This window comes from Leptodactylus fuscus, chromosome 5 (assembly GCF_031893055.1).
Source record: "Leptodactylus fuscus isolate aLepFus1 chromosome 5, aLepFus1.hap2, whole genome shotgun sequence".
Taxonomy (NCBI): domain Eukaryota; kingdom Metazoa; phylum Chordata; class Amphibia; order Anura; family Leptodactylidae; genus Leptodactylus; species Leptodactylus fuscus.
The window spans coordinates 20,450,262-20,468,481 of record NC_134269.1 but is presented as its reverse complement, the minus strand read 5'-3'; the positions used below and the strand labels follow the sequence as shown (position 1 = coordinate 20,468,481).

Here is an 18,220-nt window from a genome sequence, read left to right as displayed (position 1 = left end):
GTTGACCACTCCCTCTTGTTACAAATACTCTCATTCCCCCTTGGCATCACAGACTTGGCCCTCTCCTGGATCTCCTAATACCTCACCAACCATCATACACCCTTAGGGGAGGGGGGGTGGGCTACAACAGGTGGTGCGTAATGGGCGGGGTGGTTTGGGGGAGGTGGTGGGGGTTAGGGAGGGGGCCTGGTGGGGGGGAAATGGGACCACAGGGCCGAAGGTGAGTAGAGGGGGGGCCCGGATTGCACATGTGGAAGGGAGGGGGGGGAGGGTTAGGGTCACGGGTGGCTGGTGCTGGGGGGAAGGGGGAGATGTAGGAGGTCACTGTAATCTCTAAATGGGAGCTGGGGGAGCGGGTGGTGAGTAAGGGCCAGGGGTAGCGGGAAAGGGGGGGGGGGCGAGGCGCAGCAGCGAGGCCGTGGCCTCCCGACCCACCATCCTGTTTGAGGGGCCTGTGGCGGCCGCAAGGAAAGGGACGTGGGGGTCACAGCCCACGCTGCAGGTGCTTCACGCCAGGGTCAGGGGGGCTGCGGACGAAATCGCGGGTACAGCTAGTAATTAATATAATAATGCGCACACAATTTGGTGCGATCTACGATGATTCATAACACAGAAGACATGTGTCCAGCCCTGTTCCCCCTCCCCCAGGTACCCAATGGAGTGAACTGGCGCAGGCAGATGTCACGTTTTATTGTAAAAACATTAAAATCATAAAGAAAAACTAAAAGATAATAGGACTAAAATTTAGAAACAACGCCCGCCCAGCCTGAGCACAGCGGGTGCCTACCAGAGCGCCCAGTACTTCTACAAGTGCGAACACTATGACCTTTAAGAGTGTAAGAATGTCCTTGAGGTTGTCCTAGTTTAATACAGTAATATCTGCGCCTGGGAGAGCTGGGTGACATCCAATATGGCCACCACTACAGTTTAGTTTGAAAACCTCACCTTTTAGGACTACTAGTTATATAGTAGGAAATAGACGACTTCATCAGCAAGCACTTAGGACACTTAAGTGTTTTAGAAAGCTGGGTGACTACCCCTGTGAGAGCCAATATGGCAGCCATATTGACTGTAATCCGGATTTCCTTCTATAGAGTATTGTATTGGAGTGACCTGGCTGTGCAGGCGCGGCTGCCATCGCTGGGGTATTGGGCAGGTCGATAAGTAATGTAGGCAGGCGATACTCCAGGTAAGACATGGCCATGTCTTGTGTGAGAAGGTGAAGGCTCCAGAAGAAGGAGTGTAGGTCTTATCTATCCACCATAGGGTCACTCCAGGGTGATATTGACAGTCTGTAAGGCATCTACAGCCCACTGAGGGTACTTGTCCTTAGTGCCATACATGGTTCTCATGAAATCCTGCACAAACTGTGGGAAACGGCCATCCAAAATGCTATCCCGCACCGAGAGCATCAGGGTCAGCTGGAGGAACAAAGGAGAAAGAGGGTTATAGCTTTTCCATCATGTCACCCTGTGCTGGGAGGAGTAGCCCATATACCATAGCTCCTCCCTCATGTCACCCTGTGCTGGGAGTAGTAGCCCATATACCATAGCTCCTCCCTCATGTCACCCTGTGCTGGGAGGGGTAGCCCATATACCATAGCTCCTCCCTCATGTCACCCTGTGCTGGGAGTAGTAGCCCATATACCATAGCTCCTCCCTCATGTCACCCTGTGCTGGGAGGAGTAGCCTATATACCATAGCTCCTCCCTCATGTCACCCTGTGCTGGGAGGGGTAGCCCATATACCATAGCTCCTCCCTCATGTCACCCTGTGCTGGGAGGAGTAGCCCATATACCATAGCTCCTCCCTCATGTCACCCTGTGCTGGGAGTAGTAGCCCATATACCATAGCTCCTCCCTCATGTCACCCTGTGCTGGGAGGGGTAGCCCATATACCATAGCTCCTCCCTCATGTCACCCTGTGCTGGGAGGGGTAGCCCATATACCATAGCTCCTCCCTCATGTCACCCTGTGCTGGGAGTAGTAGCCCATATACCATAGCTCCTCCCTCATGTCACCCTGTGCTGGGAGGAGTAGCCCATATACCATAGCTCCTCCCTCATGTCACCCTGTGCTGGGAGTAGTAGCCCATATACCATAGCTCCTCCCTCATGTCACCCTGTGCTGGGAGGGGTAGCCCATATACCATAGCTCCTCCCTCATGTCACCCTGTGCTGTTAGGGGTAGCCCATATACCATAGCTCCTCCCTCATGTCACCCTGTGCAGGGAGGGGTAGCCCATATACCATAGCTCCTCCCTCATGTCACCCTGTGCTGGGAGGGGTAGCCCATATACCATAGCTCCTCCCTCATGTCACCCTGTGCTGGGAGGAGTAGCCCATATACCATAGCTCCTCCCTCATGTCACCCTGTGCTGGGAGGAGTAGCCCATATACCACATAGCTCCTCCCCTTTGTCTGTGTCACTGTGGTGGGAGGAGCAGACTGTCCATTGGCCCTGTATATATATGGTATAGTCAGTGTGATGTCTCCACGTACCTGGTAGGCAATGTTATGGATTGTTATATGATGCATGGCTGCTGTATCACTCTTAAAAAGAGCATGGATGTAAGCGCGGGAATATCTAGGAAGAAAAATCAGGAGATTGACTGTACGGGTATATTGATCTCTGTGATATGACTTATACATACTATATATATATACACATACACACACACACATACACAGGACAGTATAGAAGCGGTTACCTCTGACACGTGGGGCATTTACAGTCCTTGTCTATGGGGTTGAAGTCTTTGGCGAACTGTTTGCTCTTTATCTGCAGAGACCCCCAGGGGACCAGCGCCGAGCCGAACCTCTAAGGACGAAAAAAACATCTGTATTTATATATAAGATAAGATTCTCTATTATCTCTAAGAAGATTCCAAAGAGCTCTAGAATAGTATAAGGCCACAGGTGGAATATAGGTGTCTGCAGCTGACTCAGAACCTCTTTTTTTCAATAGTAAATGTGAACTTCTGATTTCAAAATGCACTTTTGTTTCATAGAAAAAAATTTCAGAAGCTGAAATGTGTATTAAGAGGTTCTGCAGCAGTCAAGAGGTGTATGATGAGGTTCTGCAGCAGCTAACATGTATTATGAGGTTCTGCAGCCGCCCACGGTATGATGAGGTTCTGCAGCAGCTGACTATTATTATGTTTTGTAGGATTGGAGATGTGTACCTTCTGGATCTTCAGCAGCTGAGGTGTGTATTATGAGGTTCTGCAGCAGCTGAGGTGTGTATTACGAGGTTCTGCAGCAGCTGAGGTGTGTATTACGAGGTTCTGCAGCAGCTGAGGTAAGTATCATGTTGTAAGTGCTGTGCTGTATAACCAGGTAAACTATAGCTGAACTTGGCACATAAAGTTACACAACAATCTCCATCAGCTTCATGAATTCTCCAGGGTACTCGGCTTAATCACTTCTAGAAATTAGGAAAGTGACTGCAGGAGATGGCGGTTTTGTAGAGCGAAGCAATAACAATGGGAACAGAACCTCTTACGTCTTACAATTCCACTGGGGGTTATACAGGAGATTATTCACTGGGAGGGCTGAGCCCATAAACAAGCTGCAGACATCCCTCACTACACAGACCTATAGCCCACATGGCCTCTACGAGTCACGAGTGTAGCGCCCCCTAACGTGTAATAATACTGAACACCAATGAACTACTAATTCTGGACTAAATCAATTCACTGACAGACTGAGTAGATACTAGAAGCTGCAACTATCTCTTGTTTACGATCACAAAGACTTCTTAAAGAGGATCTTTCATTACCTGCAGTAACTCTTTGCATCCTGAAATAGACTCCTCTCCCCCAATTTTAGCACAGTTGGATTTGTTTCTCTAGCCCCCACCGTTCCAGAGCAATCACTGCTGTTGGTTTTGGTGCCTAATCTGTTCACTGGTGTTCAGAACTCTTACAAACTCACAGAATTCCTGGCATGATCCTGTCCAAATGATTAGGACGTCATCTATGAACCTCAGCCATAATCGTATATCCTGACTCCATAGATCCATGTGTTCCGCAAAAAAATGTGTCGCCCCCTCCCCCCCCGCCCCAAAAATAGGTTGGCATAACTGAGGGCTGCAATGGACGCACCATATATTATTATGGCTGAGGTTCATAGATGACATCCTAATCATTTGCACAGGATCGTGCCAGGAATTCTGGGAGTTAATCTGTTAACTAGACTCCCTAATGTCAAGTGGGTGACGTCATGCAAGAGCAGGAAAGGGGCGTGGCTCAGGGCTCCAATCAGAGATGGACAGTGAATTCACACCCCCTTGCCATTAGGGAGCCTAGTTAGTATATCAGGCACTAAAATTAACTGCACTATTTGCTCAGGATTGGTGTGGGGAGGTTAGAAAAAAAAAAATTCCAACTGTAATCACCTATTAAAGGGTGAAAGAACTTGGGGTGGTGAAAGTTGCTTTTTAAGATTACCTCTGACCAAAAAAAACTGAAGGTGAATCCTTACGTGTAATCTTATTTTTTTTTATAGCTTCCGTCTTGTAACAGGAAGTAGCTAGCTTCCAGGCATAATAAGCCATATTAGGTCTCTTTGAGTTGTCACCTGGTCACACAGTCATGTCACTTTCCCCTAGTAGTAAAAATCCTTTGGTATACCCCTCTCGTTGTGTAGAGATATGCTTGACTGAGTCGTGTCCCACCATATAGTTATGTAAGGGATATAATGGAGAGCGAGGAAGTAGCTAACTTATCCTCCTACTTGCATTTCCATAGCAAGCAATATTACCATCCATGTAAGACATAACTGTGTGACAAAAAGGTCATGAGGGTTTCCCCTCTTGATGTGCCGCAGTTTCCCACGACCCGTCTTGGTTTCCCATGTGCCATTGTAACACCGGTGCCAAGACAGAGCCCAGCCTTGGCATGACGGGTACATGTCATACACACATCCTCACAAGATACTTACAGCGGTCCTGGTGGGGAACACACAATCAAACATGTCACACCCCAGGGCGACGCAGACTACCAGATCTGTGGCGTACCTGCAGGAGGGGGAAAAAAATAATAAATCATCAACTGGGATAATGGGGAAAACCATAAATGGCAGACACAGTTTAGAAGATATCAGTAGGGATCTGATCCCACCGATCACTAGACTGTAGAGTCCCTCCCAGGTAATGTCAAGGATGACCTTTACTTAAAGGGGTTGTGCCGTTATGTGTCCCCAGACATCAAGAGAATAGGGGACCAAAAATTTGCCTAAAACCTCCTTGTGAAAGGAGTGCCAAGGCGTTTGCACGTTCAGCACTTTATTCAGTGCTATATCCGGCAGCACCCTCAGCCTACACCTGGCACCCCTTTCACCAGGAGGCTTTAGGGAGACTTTTGGGCACTTATCCCCTGTTCTGTGATTAGGTATATCTCTGTAATGCCAGAGGCCCTTTAATTCATCATTCCAAAAATCCCTTTAAGAAATCAGGATATATATATAAAAAAAAAAAAAAAAAAAAAAAGAACTTGCTAGTCTTCAGTAGTTGATCCCTTTTTAATGGCTAACTCATAATGATGACAGATTACAAAGTTTCAGAACTCTCGGCTCCTTTCTCAACTAAATTTAAAACCATTTCTGAAGGAGCAGATTTATGTACAAAAGGACACATAGGGATAGAATTCCAGGAGGAAGGGGGGGGGGGGGGGAGAGGGTTATTAGTAATTTGTACAAACATTGTAAACAATTCCAGGTTTTTGTACCAATTACTAATAACCCTCTACCCCCCCCCCCCTTCCTCCTAGAATTCTATCCCTATGTGTTCTTTTGTACATAAATATACATCCTTCAGAAATGGTTTTAATGGTTTTACTTGAGAAAGGAGCCGAGAGTTCCGAAACGTTGTAATCTGTCATCATTATTAGTTAGCCATTAAAAAGGACCTTTCATCAGATTGGGAACAGGCAGTTCTATATACTGCTGGAAAGCTGACAGTGCTCTGAATTCAGCGCACTGTCGGCTTTCCCGATCTGTGCCCTGGGTAAAGCGCTATCGGTCCCGGTACCGTAGCGCTTTACAGTCAGAAGGGCGTTTCTGACAGTTAGCCAGGTACGCCCTTCTGCCCAGTAGCGCCTATCGCGCTGTGCTGTGGAGCGGGGAGCAACGCCCCCTCCCTCTGCTCACAGCGCTCGTCCATAGACGAGTATTATCAGGAGGGGAGGGGGTGTTCCTCCCCGCTCACACTGTACAGCACGATAGGCGCTACTGGGCAGAAGGGCGTACCTGGCTAACTGTCAGAAACGCCCTTCTGACTGTAAAGCGCTACGGTACCGGGACCGATAGCACTTTACCCAGGGCACAGATCGGGAAAGCCGACAGTGCGCTGAATTCAGAGCATTGTCAGCTTTCCAGCAGTATATAACACTGCATGTGCCCAATCTGATGAAAGGTCCTCTTTAACCACTTCAGTACCGGGCCAATTTGTGGTCCAGGACCAGACACATTTTAGGTTTATTTTGTATGTGCAGTTTTGAGGTCTGTAAAATTTTTCTCGTATGTCTCAGTCAACTAATTTTTGCGTCTTTTTTCGGGGACACATAGGGCTTTATTTTTATGTTATTTTTATTTTCAAATGTGTTTAAAAAAAATTTATATCCAGGAAAATATAAACATAATATGAGGGAAATTGTGTCTGGTTTTCAATTTATTATTATTTTTTTATTTAATAACACAAAGTGTCACTGAAAAACTTTATAATATAGTTTTTCCTCTCCGTTACGGTAATTTTTATTTTGTATGGTGTCGTGGGGGGTGGGGCTATAACCTTTAATAACGGCGTTTTATTAGCGTATTATTTTTTTATTTTGTATTATTATTTTATTTACTTTTTTTTTTTTTTTTTTTACTTTTTATTATATTTTTATTTTATTGTTTTTCCAGATTGTGTCCCCATAAGGTGATAAGAGACCTTTGGGGATATCTGATCACTTATTTTTTTGTACTTGAGGTTGATTTCTCCTATAACTGGGGCTGCTACATTTAACCCCAGTTGCAGGAGAAATACAGCCTCCTGCACACTGTATATACAGCTTACTGAGCTGATCTGGGGTCCTGTAGGACCCAGCAGCTCTTGTAAGACTCGGCTCCCAGCGGATCACGAATCACAGTGTCCACCGGGTCAGAGGGCAGCTGATTTATGGCTGCGTCCATAGCCGTGTATACAGCGCTCATTGAGCGCTGTATACACAGTGATCGAGATAGCAGGGGAGGTAATAAATCTTCCCTGCCATCTCTCTGGGAGCTCCGGCTGAAGTTACAGCCGACTCCTAGTGAAAGTAGCTGCACGATCTCCGTGCAGCTGCTGTGTTCTGACTGGACGTACAGGTACGTCTTGTCAGAACAAGGCAACCACTTCCCGGACGTTTATAGTCTATGGGCGGTCCGAAAGTGGTTAAAAAGGTATCAACTACCGAAGACTATCAAGTTTTTTTTTTTTTATATATTTCCTACCTACTGGCTAACATGGTACAAGAACAAACATTTTCCTTACACGAAATCAGGATATGCATAAATCAGCTAAAGGCCAATGGCCCTGCTTGTATGTAGAACCTTACCCAACTCCCATCAGGTAGCGAGGTTTGTTCTTAGGCAAGTAGTCAGTGCTGAGAGTCACCATCCGCCAAAAGTGGTCCTTCTCCTCGCCTCCACTCAGGCCACCAATGGCGAAGCCAGGAACATCTCGCTTGGTCATCTCTAGAAGAACAATTCAATAAAGAGATTAAGTTACAAGAAAGTAAGGAAACGTCTAGACCACAAAGTCTGTTGTCATCCACCGGATTTGAAAAGTAAAGGTGTGTTAACATGGAGGAATTTGCCATGGATTTGGGGGCCGATTTCGGGTTACTAGAGGGTAGATTGGTTACAAAGAGCCTCTCTCTCTATGGAGGACCTGACCTGTCCTGTATTACAAAGGCAGCCCATTAATGGGAATGGACTCTGTGTAATACTTCATTTGTCCTCTGGTGGCGCTACAGGGAAACTGAAGACTTACAGCCAGGATTCCTACATATTCCCCAACAGGGGAAGACTTTATCAGCTTACCATCTTCCTCACTGCGGTTAATCCATAAGAAGTCAATGACCGATGTATTGGAATGTGCGGGTGTTTGCTGATGGGGCTGCAGCGGTCACCAACTGTCCCCTGTCACATCATCACTGTCACCCCATCAATAAGCAGTGGTAACCGAGCCCAGGGGCAGTAAGGGATTCAGGAGTAACACATGGTTTGGTTTTGACTCTTCCCTGCTAGCTTTTTTGTGAAAAATAGGAAATCCCTTCAAGATCTATTGAGACTAACCCAAACAGAGAATATTGTCTCAAGTGGACCGCAGGGAAATGTGCTGCAGACTAATGAGAATGGCTCCACCGCAGGAGTAAACACGGCCATTTACAACCAATTAGAAGAGCAGATGTCCATCTAATGGATTCCTCAATATGTCAGAGGATCAGGCCGACAGATGGCAAATGGAAAGTGAAATGACTGAGCCTCATCATCAGTGGTGACTATACCGAACGTGCTTAAAATCCCCACAGAAATTGTTCCAGATAAATAGAGATTTTTGCCATAAACACTTGTCACTGTGTACATACATTACATTACTTATCCTGTATTATACTCCAGAGCTGCGCTCACTATTCTGCTGATGCAGTCACTGTGTACATACATTACATTACTTATCCTGTATTATACTCCAGAGCTGCACTCACTATTCTGCTGGTACAGTCACTGTGTACATACATTACATTACTTATCCTGTATTATACTCCAGAGCTGCGCTCACTATTCTGCTGGTGCAGTCACTGTGTACATACATTACATTACTTATCCTGTATTATACCCCAGAGCTGCGCTCACTATTCTGCTGGTGCAGTCACTGTGTACATACATTACATTACTTATCCTGTATTATACTCCAGAGCTGCTCTCACTATTCTGCTGGTACAATCACTGTGTATATACATTACATTACTTATCCTGTATTATACTCCAGAGCTGCGCTCACTATTCTGCTGGTGTAGTCACTGTGTACATACATTACATTACTTATCCTGTATTATACCCCAGAGCTGCGCTCACTATTCTGCTGGTGCAGTCACTGTGTACATACATTACATTACTTATCCTGTATTATACCCCAGAGCTGCGCTCACTATTCTGCTGGTGCAGTCACTGTGTACATACATTACATTACTTATCCTGTATTATACTCCAGAGCTGCACTCACTATTCTGCTGGTACAGTCACTGTGTACATACATTACATTACTTACCCTGTATTATACTCCAGAGCTGCACTCACTATTCTGCTGGTACAGTCACTGTGTACATACATTACATTACTTATCCTGTATTATACTCCAGAGCTGCGCTCACTATTCTGTTGGTGCAGTCACTGTGTACATACATTACATTACTTATCCTGTATTATACTCCAGAGCTGCACTCACTATTCTGCTGGTGCAGTCACTCTGTACATACATTACATTACTTATCCTGTATTATACTCCAGAGCTGCACTCACTATTCTGCTGGTGCAGTCACTCTGTACATACATTACATTACTTATCCTGTATTATACTCCAGAGCTGCGCTCACTATTCTGCTGGTACAGTCACTGTGTACATACATTACATTACTTATCCTGTATTATACTCCAGAGCTGCACTCACTATTCTGCTGGCGCAGTCACTGTGTACATACATTACATTACTTATCCTGTATTATACTCCAGAGCTGCACTCACTATTCTGCTGGTGCAGTCACTCTGTACATACATTACTTACCTTGTATTATACTCCAGAGCTGCACTCACTATTCTGCTGGTACAGTCACTGTGTACATACATTACATTACTTACCCTGTATTATACTCCAGAGCTGCGCTCACTATTCTGCTGGTACAGTCACTGTGTACATACATTACTTATCCTGTTCTGATCCTGAGTTACATCCTCTAGAGCTAAACTCACTATTCTGCTCCTTTGTAAAAGATGTGAAACTATATTTTCCCACATCAGATGAGATTCTGATGTAAAATTCTCAGAATGTCAATCACCAGATAATACCTTAAAGTCAGAGACTATTTGAAGACGTAAGCCAGCAGAATTGGGAATGCAGCTCTGAAATATCACATAGTCTGTAATAACACGCCCCCTATATGCGTTGATAGTGAACATACCCTCCAAACACTTCTTGCGCAGCTCAGCGTTCAGTCCTCCCTGAATAATGGCGAACAGATTCTGTTTCTCGGGGTTGTGGTTGGCGGTGATGCAGCGATCTAACCAGCGGATGGATCTGACGACATAAAATATTGCACAGTAAACATGATACACCACGTAATAACAGATATGAAGAAATGCAAATGTGTGCGTCGCCTCCGGCTGACCTGTACATGGCTTCTTCTACACGAGGACCTGTGATGGTGCTGCTCACTACATCATCCAGCTGCATCATGATGTCAGAACCTGAGAGAGGAGACAAAGGGTGTGAGGAAAAGACAATGTCACCTACAGAAATAACAGGTGGTGGCTTCTTATATCTAGTCTGAGAAGACCAATAATGTACAGATGTGCCCCCTGACATGGACAGGTTCCAATTCCACCACGTTGACGGCTCATCTTCGAAACCCGTTTTCTCTAACATATCTGCTTGAAGAGCTGTGAGATCAGAACTCAGTGGGTGCTCCGCGCATGTAGATATGTGGTTTCAAAGCTCAGTGACTGTTCCCTGACTGTGCAGCTTCAGTTTCACAGCTCAGTGGGCATTGCCTCCTTGTGGAGATGCAGGTTCACAAGTTCAGTGGGTGTTGTCTCTGATTGTGAAGCCATAGGTTCACTGCTCTTCAGGTGCTCCCTGTCCATGTGGCCACATTTTCATGAACTCAGTGGGTGTTCCTTGCTTGTGAGCTGCAGGTTCTGAGCTCAGTGGGTGTTCCCTGCTTGTGGAGATGCAGGTTCTGAGCTCAGTGGGTGTTCCCTGCTTGTGGAGATGCAGGTTCTGAGCTCAGTGGGTGTTCCCTGCTTGTGTAGATGCAGGTTCTGAGCTCAGTGGGTGTTCCCTGCTTGTGGACCTGCAGGTTCAGAGCTCAGTGGGTGTTCCCTGCTTGTAGACCTGCAGGGTCTGAGCTCAGTGGGTGTTCCCTGCTTGTGGAGTTGCAGGTTCTGAGTTCAGTGGGTGTTCCCTGCTTGTGGAGCTGCAGGTTCTGAGCTCAGTGGGTGTTCCCTACTTGTGGAGCTGCAGGTTCTGAGTTCAGTGGGTGTTCCCTGCTTGTGGAGCTGCTGGTTCTGAGCTCAGTGGGTGTTCCCTGCTTGTGGAGCTGCAGGTTCTGAGTTCAGTGGGTGTTCCCTGCTTGTGGAGATGCAGGTTCACAGCTCAGTGGGTGTTCCCTACTTGTGGAGCTGCAGGTTCTGAGTTCAGTGGGTGTTCCCTACTTGTGGAGCTGCAGGTTCTGAGTTCAGTGGGTGTTCCCTGCTTGTGGAGCTGCTGGTTCTGAGCTCAGTGGGTGTTCCCTGCTTGTGGAGCTGCAGGTTCTGAGTTCAGTGGGTGTTCCCTGCTTGTGGAGCTGCAGGTTCTGAGCTCAGTGGGTGTTCCCTGCTTGTGGAGATGCAGGTTCTGAGCTCAGTGGGTGTTCCCTGCTTGTGGAGCTGCAGGTTCTGAGTTCAGTGGGTGTTCCCTGCTTGTGGAGCTGCAGGTTCTGAGCTCAGTGGGTGTTCCATGCTTGTGGAGCTGCAAGGTCATGAGCTCAGTGGGTGTTCCCTGCTTGTGGAGATGCAGGTTCAGAGCTCAGTGGGTGTTCCCTGCTTGTGGAGATGCAGGTTCAGAGCTCAGTGGGTGTTCCCTGCTTGTGGAGATGCAGGTTCAGAGCTCAGTGGGTGTTCCCTGCTTGTGGAGATGCAGGTTCAGAGCTCAATGCATGTTCCCTTACTGTGAAGCAATAGGTTCACAGCTCTTCGGGTGCTCCCTGTCCACATGGCTGCAGGTTCAGAGCTCAGTGAATATAGATCCCTGTATGTAGACATCTGCTCTGCTCCAAGTCTCATGCCAACAAGGCTGTGCATGCAGAAATTTCTGGCATCTCAGAAGTCACCTCAAGGATACATAACTTGTTTTAGAATAAGACTGACCTCTCCTGCCTGCAGAGGGCACTACAATGCTAATGTAAAATGGAGTTATACATAACAGCAGAATTAAAGTACACCCAGGGCTTGCTTGTAGCCTGTTACCAAGAAGACACAGGTCTGCAAAGGAGCTGTATACACCAAACAGAATATGGTGCATGACATATATGTTCAAAGGACACCAAATGGAATCCTTATGTTATGTCCCGAGCATAAAGCCGTGTGCCAATATCGCCTGGAGTGTCCCATTAACTGGCCCCCATTCCCCACAATATACCAGACATTTAACCCCTTACATGCTGTGGTCAATGTTGACCGCAGCACCTAAGTCATTTTACAGGAAAAAGTAAAAATATAGACTTTTATCCCTTTGATAGTGAAAAAGAATTAAAAAAAAACCAACAACACAAGATTGGTAATGTCACTTACCCAGGGCATTCTGGATCTCAATAGACTTCTCTGGGGTAAGGAGGATCTCTTTCCCATCGTATGGAGACGTGAAGTGCACACCTTCTTCTGTCACCTTGGACAGCTCCACCAGTGAGACCATCTGAAATCCACCGCTGTCCTGTCACCGGATGACAAAGATTATTATGTGACAATGACATCTGTATGGAGACTTACCAGTGTACCCTAACAGCTCAGTATCATACATAAGGTGAGACAAGTCACTGATTTATATCACAGTAGTGCACAAGGTGGCGCTGTGGAGCTACTGATAGTGAAGGCGCCATGGATATTCAGTACTATACACCATACATCTGCCTTGCAGTAAGCTCAGTGACCTCTTTGGTGACAGCCATCTTGGCAGCTCCGTATAGCAGTGGACAGAAATCGCAACTTTTCTTGGACCAGCAGATGTAACTTGCAGCCAATAAAGGGATTCTACCATTGAAATGAATTTTTTGGGCGATCACACGTCAGAATAGCCTTTAGAAAGTCTATTTGTCTCTTACCTTTAGACGTGATCTCTGCTGCGCCGTTCCTTAGAAATACTGTTTTTTACCGGTATGCAAATTAGTTATCTCACAGCGATGGGGGACGTTCCCACTGCTGCTCCAGAACACGCTCCAGCGACGCCTCTATCTTCAGCTGGATCCTCCCCTTCTTTCGTTGTCTTCCTTCTGCATCAGCTCAGACGCCTGCACAGTTGGCTCTGCCAGTGAGACACCAGCAGAGCCAACGGCTCATGCTGGCTGGCGGCCATTTTTGGGAGGCCGCAGTTGCTCTTGTAGTTCAATACAGAAGCGGCCTCCCAAAAATGGCCGCCGGCCAGCATGCATACTCGGCTCTGCTGGCGTCTCACTGACAGAGCCAACTGCGCAGGCGTCTGAGCTGATGCAGAAGGAAGACAACGAAAGAAGGGGAGGATCCAGCTGAAGATAGAGGCGTCGCTGGAGCGTGTTCTCGAGCAGCAGTGGGCCCGTCCCCCATCGCATTTTCAGTGCTGGGGACCACCCCCATCGTTGCCAGAGGACTAATTTACATACTGGTAAAAACCATTATTTCTAAGGAACAGCGCAGCAGAGACCACGTCTAAAGGTAAGAGATGAATAGCCTTTCTAAAGGCTATTCCGACATGTGATCGCCAAAAAAATTCATTTCAATGGTAGAATCCCTTTAACCTTTCATTGTCCCATTGCGTGGAGAGGGGGAAGCTCCGGCAGCTCTGCTACATCCTGTGTAGACTTTCACAGGACTATTTATCATGAGGCTATAAGAAGACATCGTGTAGCAGAGATTCCCAATTTTACCAAGTGACAGCTGCAGTCCATAGAAGCGGTGTAGTGTACGGCCTGCAGCTGACCACACACCTCAGCTGTCCCCCCTCCTCAAATCTTCCCGTGAACATGCATGGTTGGACGAGTCACACGTTACGTGTGCTGATATAGGAAGAGGGAGATAAGCAGCTGTCAAATATCTCTGATGCCACTTATCTTCCAGGGATCAAAGGATTAGGACAGTCAGAACCCAACATACCTGATCCCCTCTTCCCATGTACCCTAGGGATGCCTCCCACTTACTAAGGCTATGGAATATGGAATGATTCCACCTCAAAATCAACTCCATACTCCAACCAGAATCTGACGCTACTTTTTATTCAGGACATAGATACAGCTCGTTCTTACCACAGCGCGCGGCTCAGTCTTAATAGCCACATTATGTCTGGGGCTAATCAGAAAACAAAGAGGCAGCTTTGGGGTTCATGAGGAGCAGAACTTGGAGAGGAAATGCCCATGAGTTGGGTATCACTGGCAGAGACAACACTTACTCCCTGGTGTCTCCGCACTCACCGTCAGAAGGTTTCGGTCCCAGTTCATGAAGCCGTGCAGGCCGTTCACCTTCTTCATTATTTCTGGACCCTGACAGAAAAACAACAAGAACGGGTTACATGAAATCATAAAACATGGAGGGTGAATTATGTGACCCCATAGACAGAAGGGTAACCTAAATATCCAGGTACCGCTAAACTATTCTACATACCGGGATGGCAGTCATAAGACAGTACTGGTGAACAGAGATGATGGAGATTACCGAAGGGGAGATGGAGTGTTACACAATAAATGAAGGACCGACCATGTCATAGATATACCGAAGAGTCCACTAGACAGCCCTTCATGTCCTCGGAGATGTGCGGTATTATATACTACTGCTATTATACACCACTAGAAAGTGGACAGTCATTGAATTCAGGGCACCATCAGCTTTACCGGTATATAATAGTATATAATCTCTGAGGACATGAAAGGTCGTCTTTAAAGGACTGATACAGTGACAGGGGAGACGGCGGTCACACCCACGCTGCACGACACAGGTGATATATAGGTATATATTATATGCCACCATGTCTGGGGTGCAGTAATGCCTTTATAAGGAATCTATTTAAGGACAAGTACACGTAGGAGATCCTCATCCTGGATTAAATCCACTCGCTGACTGAGAATAGATTATGGGGATGATGTCACTCCTTAAGGAGAGACCACCTATTAGGTGTGTGGAGACTTATACAGCCATAGTCGCTCCACTGCAAGGGAACATGGGAGGAATATGCAAATCTGTCTCCTAAGATGTAAATAGGGAGACAGTGCCTCTGTTATGCTGCCCTCTATAGGAAGCACCCTGAACATCATGCCCGACTTTCCCAGAAGCCTTTACTGCATAACGTGGGATTTTTACCAAGTCAGTTTCTCAGCTACGGACGGCCGTTTTGGTCTCTTTGGACCTCGTCAGCGCAGCCTAGAGAGAACTGACTTGATAGAAGACTCAGAATAGTCATTATTATATGCAAAATAAAACATCTTCAAAGTAATTGGCTGAGACACCACATAGTTGTAGTATCCTATTCTGCAGTAATGTCACATTATCCTTTAACCACAGGATAGGGTATAACTGTGTGATCGCCGGGGGTCTGCCTGCTCACAAGAATGGGATATAACCGAATAACCGAGCATGCACGCTCCTGATCCGTTCATCTCTATGGGACTGTCAGTGATAGGAGAAAGCCAGTCTCATACAAATGAAGGGATCGGCAATGCATGTAGGCAACCACTCATACAGGGAGTGAGAGCCCTGCCCACAGGTCATGTCTGGTTTTGCAGCTCAGCGTCAGTGGACAGGTTGACGTCAAAGGGATCGCTGATGATGGGTGTTCTGGTGTTGTCACAACCCCCGGGTCATGTGATCCAATGCAGACTTTGCCCCTTCCCCCTGCAATCTCACAGGTGATGAGTTACCTGTACTATGGGGACTGGCTTTACTATAGTGAGCCCCCCAAATACATGTAATTATTACCTGTGAGATCAGGAAGGAGGGGGCGCAGAGTGACCTGGGGTTTGTGACATCACTGGTACCCGGGGGTCTATCATCATCAATAACAGGGGGCAGGTAAGTAAACTACAGTACTACACCCCTGACTCAATAAGGACCACACTGCAATACCAGACACAACCTGCGGACAACTGGGGCAGTGTTTAAGGAAGAAAACAGTCCAGTTTTTATAACTTCTAACAAACAGTCTTCTTTATTCTCACCTACTGCCTAAAGTTTATCCTAATATCCTAATACAACTGCAACAAACCCTCAGCTGTGAACAGTATCAGGTTTGTAAAAGTTTTAACTTCCACTCACTGACAGCAAGCAGGACAGAAGGAAGTTGTGAGAGTTTTCTTACACGTTACTCGATAATACCGCAAACCCCTCCAATATAAGGGGGTTTACATGGATTTGACGTTCCTTTGCAGAAATAACATCAGGCAGGGACTGGTTTAGCCAATAGTAACATAAAGCACAATTCAGACACGATGCGTTTCTTACCGGCCGCATCCCCAGGTGGTAAGTGTTCCCCAGGCAGATCTCACAGCCCAGGTCCCGCAGCTGATCGGCTGTCACCCCCTTCATCGTGCCCTGAGTCCCCACCGGCATAAACACCGGAGTCTTCACCGGCCCGTGCGGTAATATCAATTCGCAGGCCCGAGCTTTCGTTACCGGACATTCTGCTAACACCCGGTGCAGTAACGCGTGTCCCTTGGGCGCCGCCATGTTCCCATTGACACTAGGAAGTGACGTTTGCGTTCCAGCGCCCTAGCAACTGCGAGCGGAAGATGATTTTTTTTTTTTTAACTTTATTGAAAATGTTGCTTTGTTTCATGGTTCTTGTACAGTAATTGTGCGTGCAAGAGTAACTACTTGAACAAGAACAACTTTATTGATAATGTTCAATCATTGATTATGTAGGGTATGACATGGTAATTACAACCTGTGTATGTTGGCACACCTATAGGTAGGGCATCCAAATCAAATCAAAAATGCTTTATTGGCACGTCCGAATAGGTATTTGGCATTGCCAAAGCTAGTAAAGTGGGGGGGGGGGGGAGTTGGGTGGGTGGTGGGTATGGGGGGAGGTTTGGGTTATAACAGTCCATGGAGTCTCATCTTCCTCTTCGTTGGTGACCGCTATATGGGGGGTGGGGTTGAAGGTGTGTGGGGGGGGGTGTATTGGGATAAATATAACAGTCCATGGAGTCTCATCTTCCTCTTCGTTGGTGGCTGCTATATGGGGGGGGGGGGGGTGTATTGGGATAAATATAACAGTCCATGGAGTCTCATCTTCCTCTTTGTTGGTGGCTGCTATATGGGGGGGGGGGGGGGGCGGGTGTATTGGGATAAATATAATAGTCCGTGGAGTCTTATCTTCCTCTTGTTTGCGTCTTCCTATAGTGTCATCAGTTAGGAAAGCAAACAGGAAAATGTCACATCAGCCCCCTATTCTGAGTTTATCACCATGTCCGATAATAACCCCCAGAATGGCGTCCACTGGCAGCGCATAACGTCCATATCAGGACGAGTTGATGTTGGGGCAGAGCGACAACAAATGCAGGACTGTCCCAAGGGGGTCCCGCTACCAGAGGGTCCGGTGCAACTTTGCATTGTTTACGTTGGCCCTATGGTTAACCACTTCCGTACCGGGCCAATTTGTGCTCCAGGACCAGACACATTTTCGGGTTTTGAGGGCTGTAACATTTTTCCCGTATGTCTCAGTCAACTAATTTTTGCGTCTTTTTTCGGGACACATACGGCTTTATTTTTATGTTGTTTTTATTTTCGAATGTGTTTTAATTTTTTTTATATCCGGGAAAATATAAACATAATAGGAGGGAAATTGTGTCTGGTTTTCACTTTATTATTTTTTTTATTTAATAACACAAAGTGTCAATAAAAAACTTTATAAAATAGTTTTTCCTCTCTGTTACAGTAATTTTTATTTTGTATGGTGTTGTCGGGGGTGGGGCTATAACCTTTAATAACGGCGTTTTATTAGCGTATTATTATTTTTTATTATTATTTTATTTACTTTTTTTAAACTTTTTATTTTTTTATTTTTTTTTCAGATTGTGTCCTCATAAGGTGATAAGAGACCTTTGGGGACATCTGATCACTTTTTTTTGTTAGGGAGGCTGATTTCCGCTGTAACTGGGGCTGGTACATTTAGCCTCAGTTGCAGGAGGTATACAGCGTCCTGCATGCTGTATACGCAGTATACAGAGCTGATCTAGGTCCTGTAGGACTCACCCAGCTCTTGCAA

General features: G+C 46.4%; 2 protein-coding genes across 2 annotated transcripts in view; both read right to left on the bottom strand.

Moving 5' to 3' along the window:
- The window catches only part of LOC142202474 (potassium channel subfamily T member 2-like), a 132,841-nt gene extending 131,631 nt beyond the window's left edge, over positions 1-1,210 (bottom strand). The window contains exon 1 of the mRNA XM_075272604.1: positions 1,114-1,210. The gene's annotated coding sequence lies outside the window, so the exon portion shown is untranslated. The remainder of the gene's footprint in view (positions 1-1,113) is intronic.
- On the bottom strand, positions 762-16,677 carry QTRT1 (queuine tRNA-ribosyltransferase catalytic subunit 1). The gene is made up of 10 exons (XM_075272606.1): positions 16,453-16,677; positions 14,433-14,501; positions 12,568-12,706; positions 10,407-10,485; positions 10,200-10,315; positions 7,578-7,716; positions 4,942-5,017; positions 2,709-2,818; positions 2,500-2,584; positions 762-1,421 (listed from the first exon to the last, which is right to left on the bottom strand). The coding sequence occupies exons 1-10, from the start codon at positions 16,675-16,677 to the stop codon at positions 1,269-1,271; spliced, it is 1,191 nt and encodes a 396-aa protein (XP_075128707.1). The 3' UTR covers positions 762-1,268.
- Positions 16,678-18,220: the final 1,543 nt, after the last annotated feature.

Coding starts and splice junctions, on each gene's coding strand:
- QTRT1 (XM_075272606.1), bottom strand. CDS start 16,677: ATGGCGGCGCCCAAGGGACACGCGTTACTGCACCGGGTGTTAGCAGAA. Junction 2,819..4,941: donor TGTTCCCCACCAGGACCGCT/GTAAGTATCTTG, acceptor TTTCGTCCTTAG/AGGTTCGGCTCGGCGCTGGT. Junction 1,422..2,499: donor TCCATAACATTGCCTACCAG/GTACGTGGAGAC, acceptor TTGTTCCTCCAG/CTGACCCTGATGCTCTCGGT.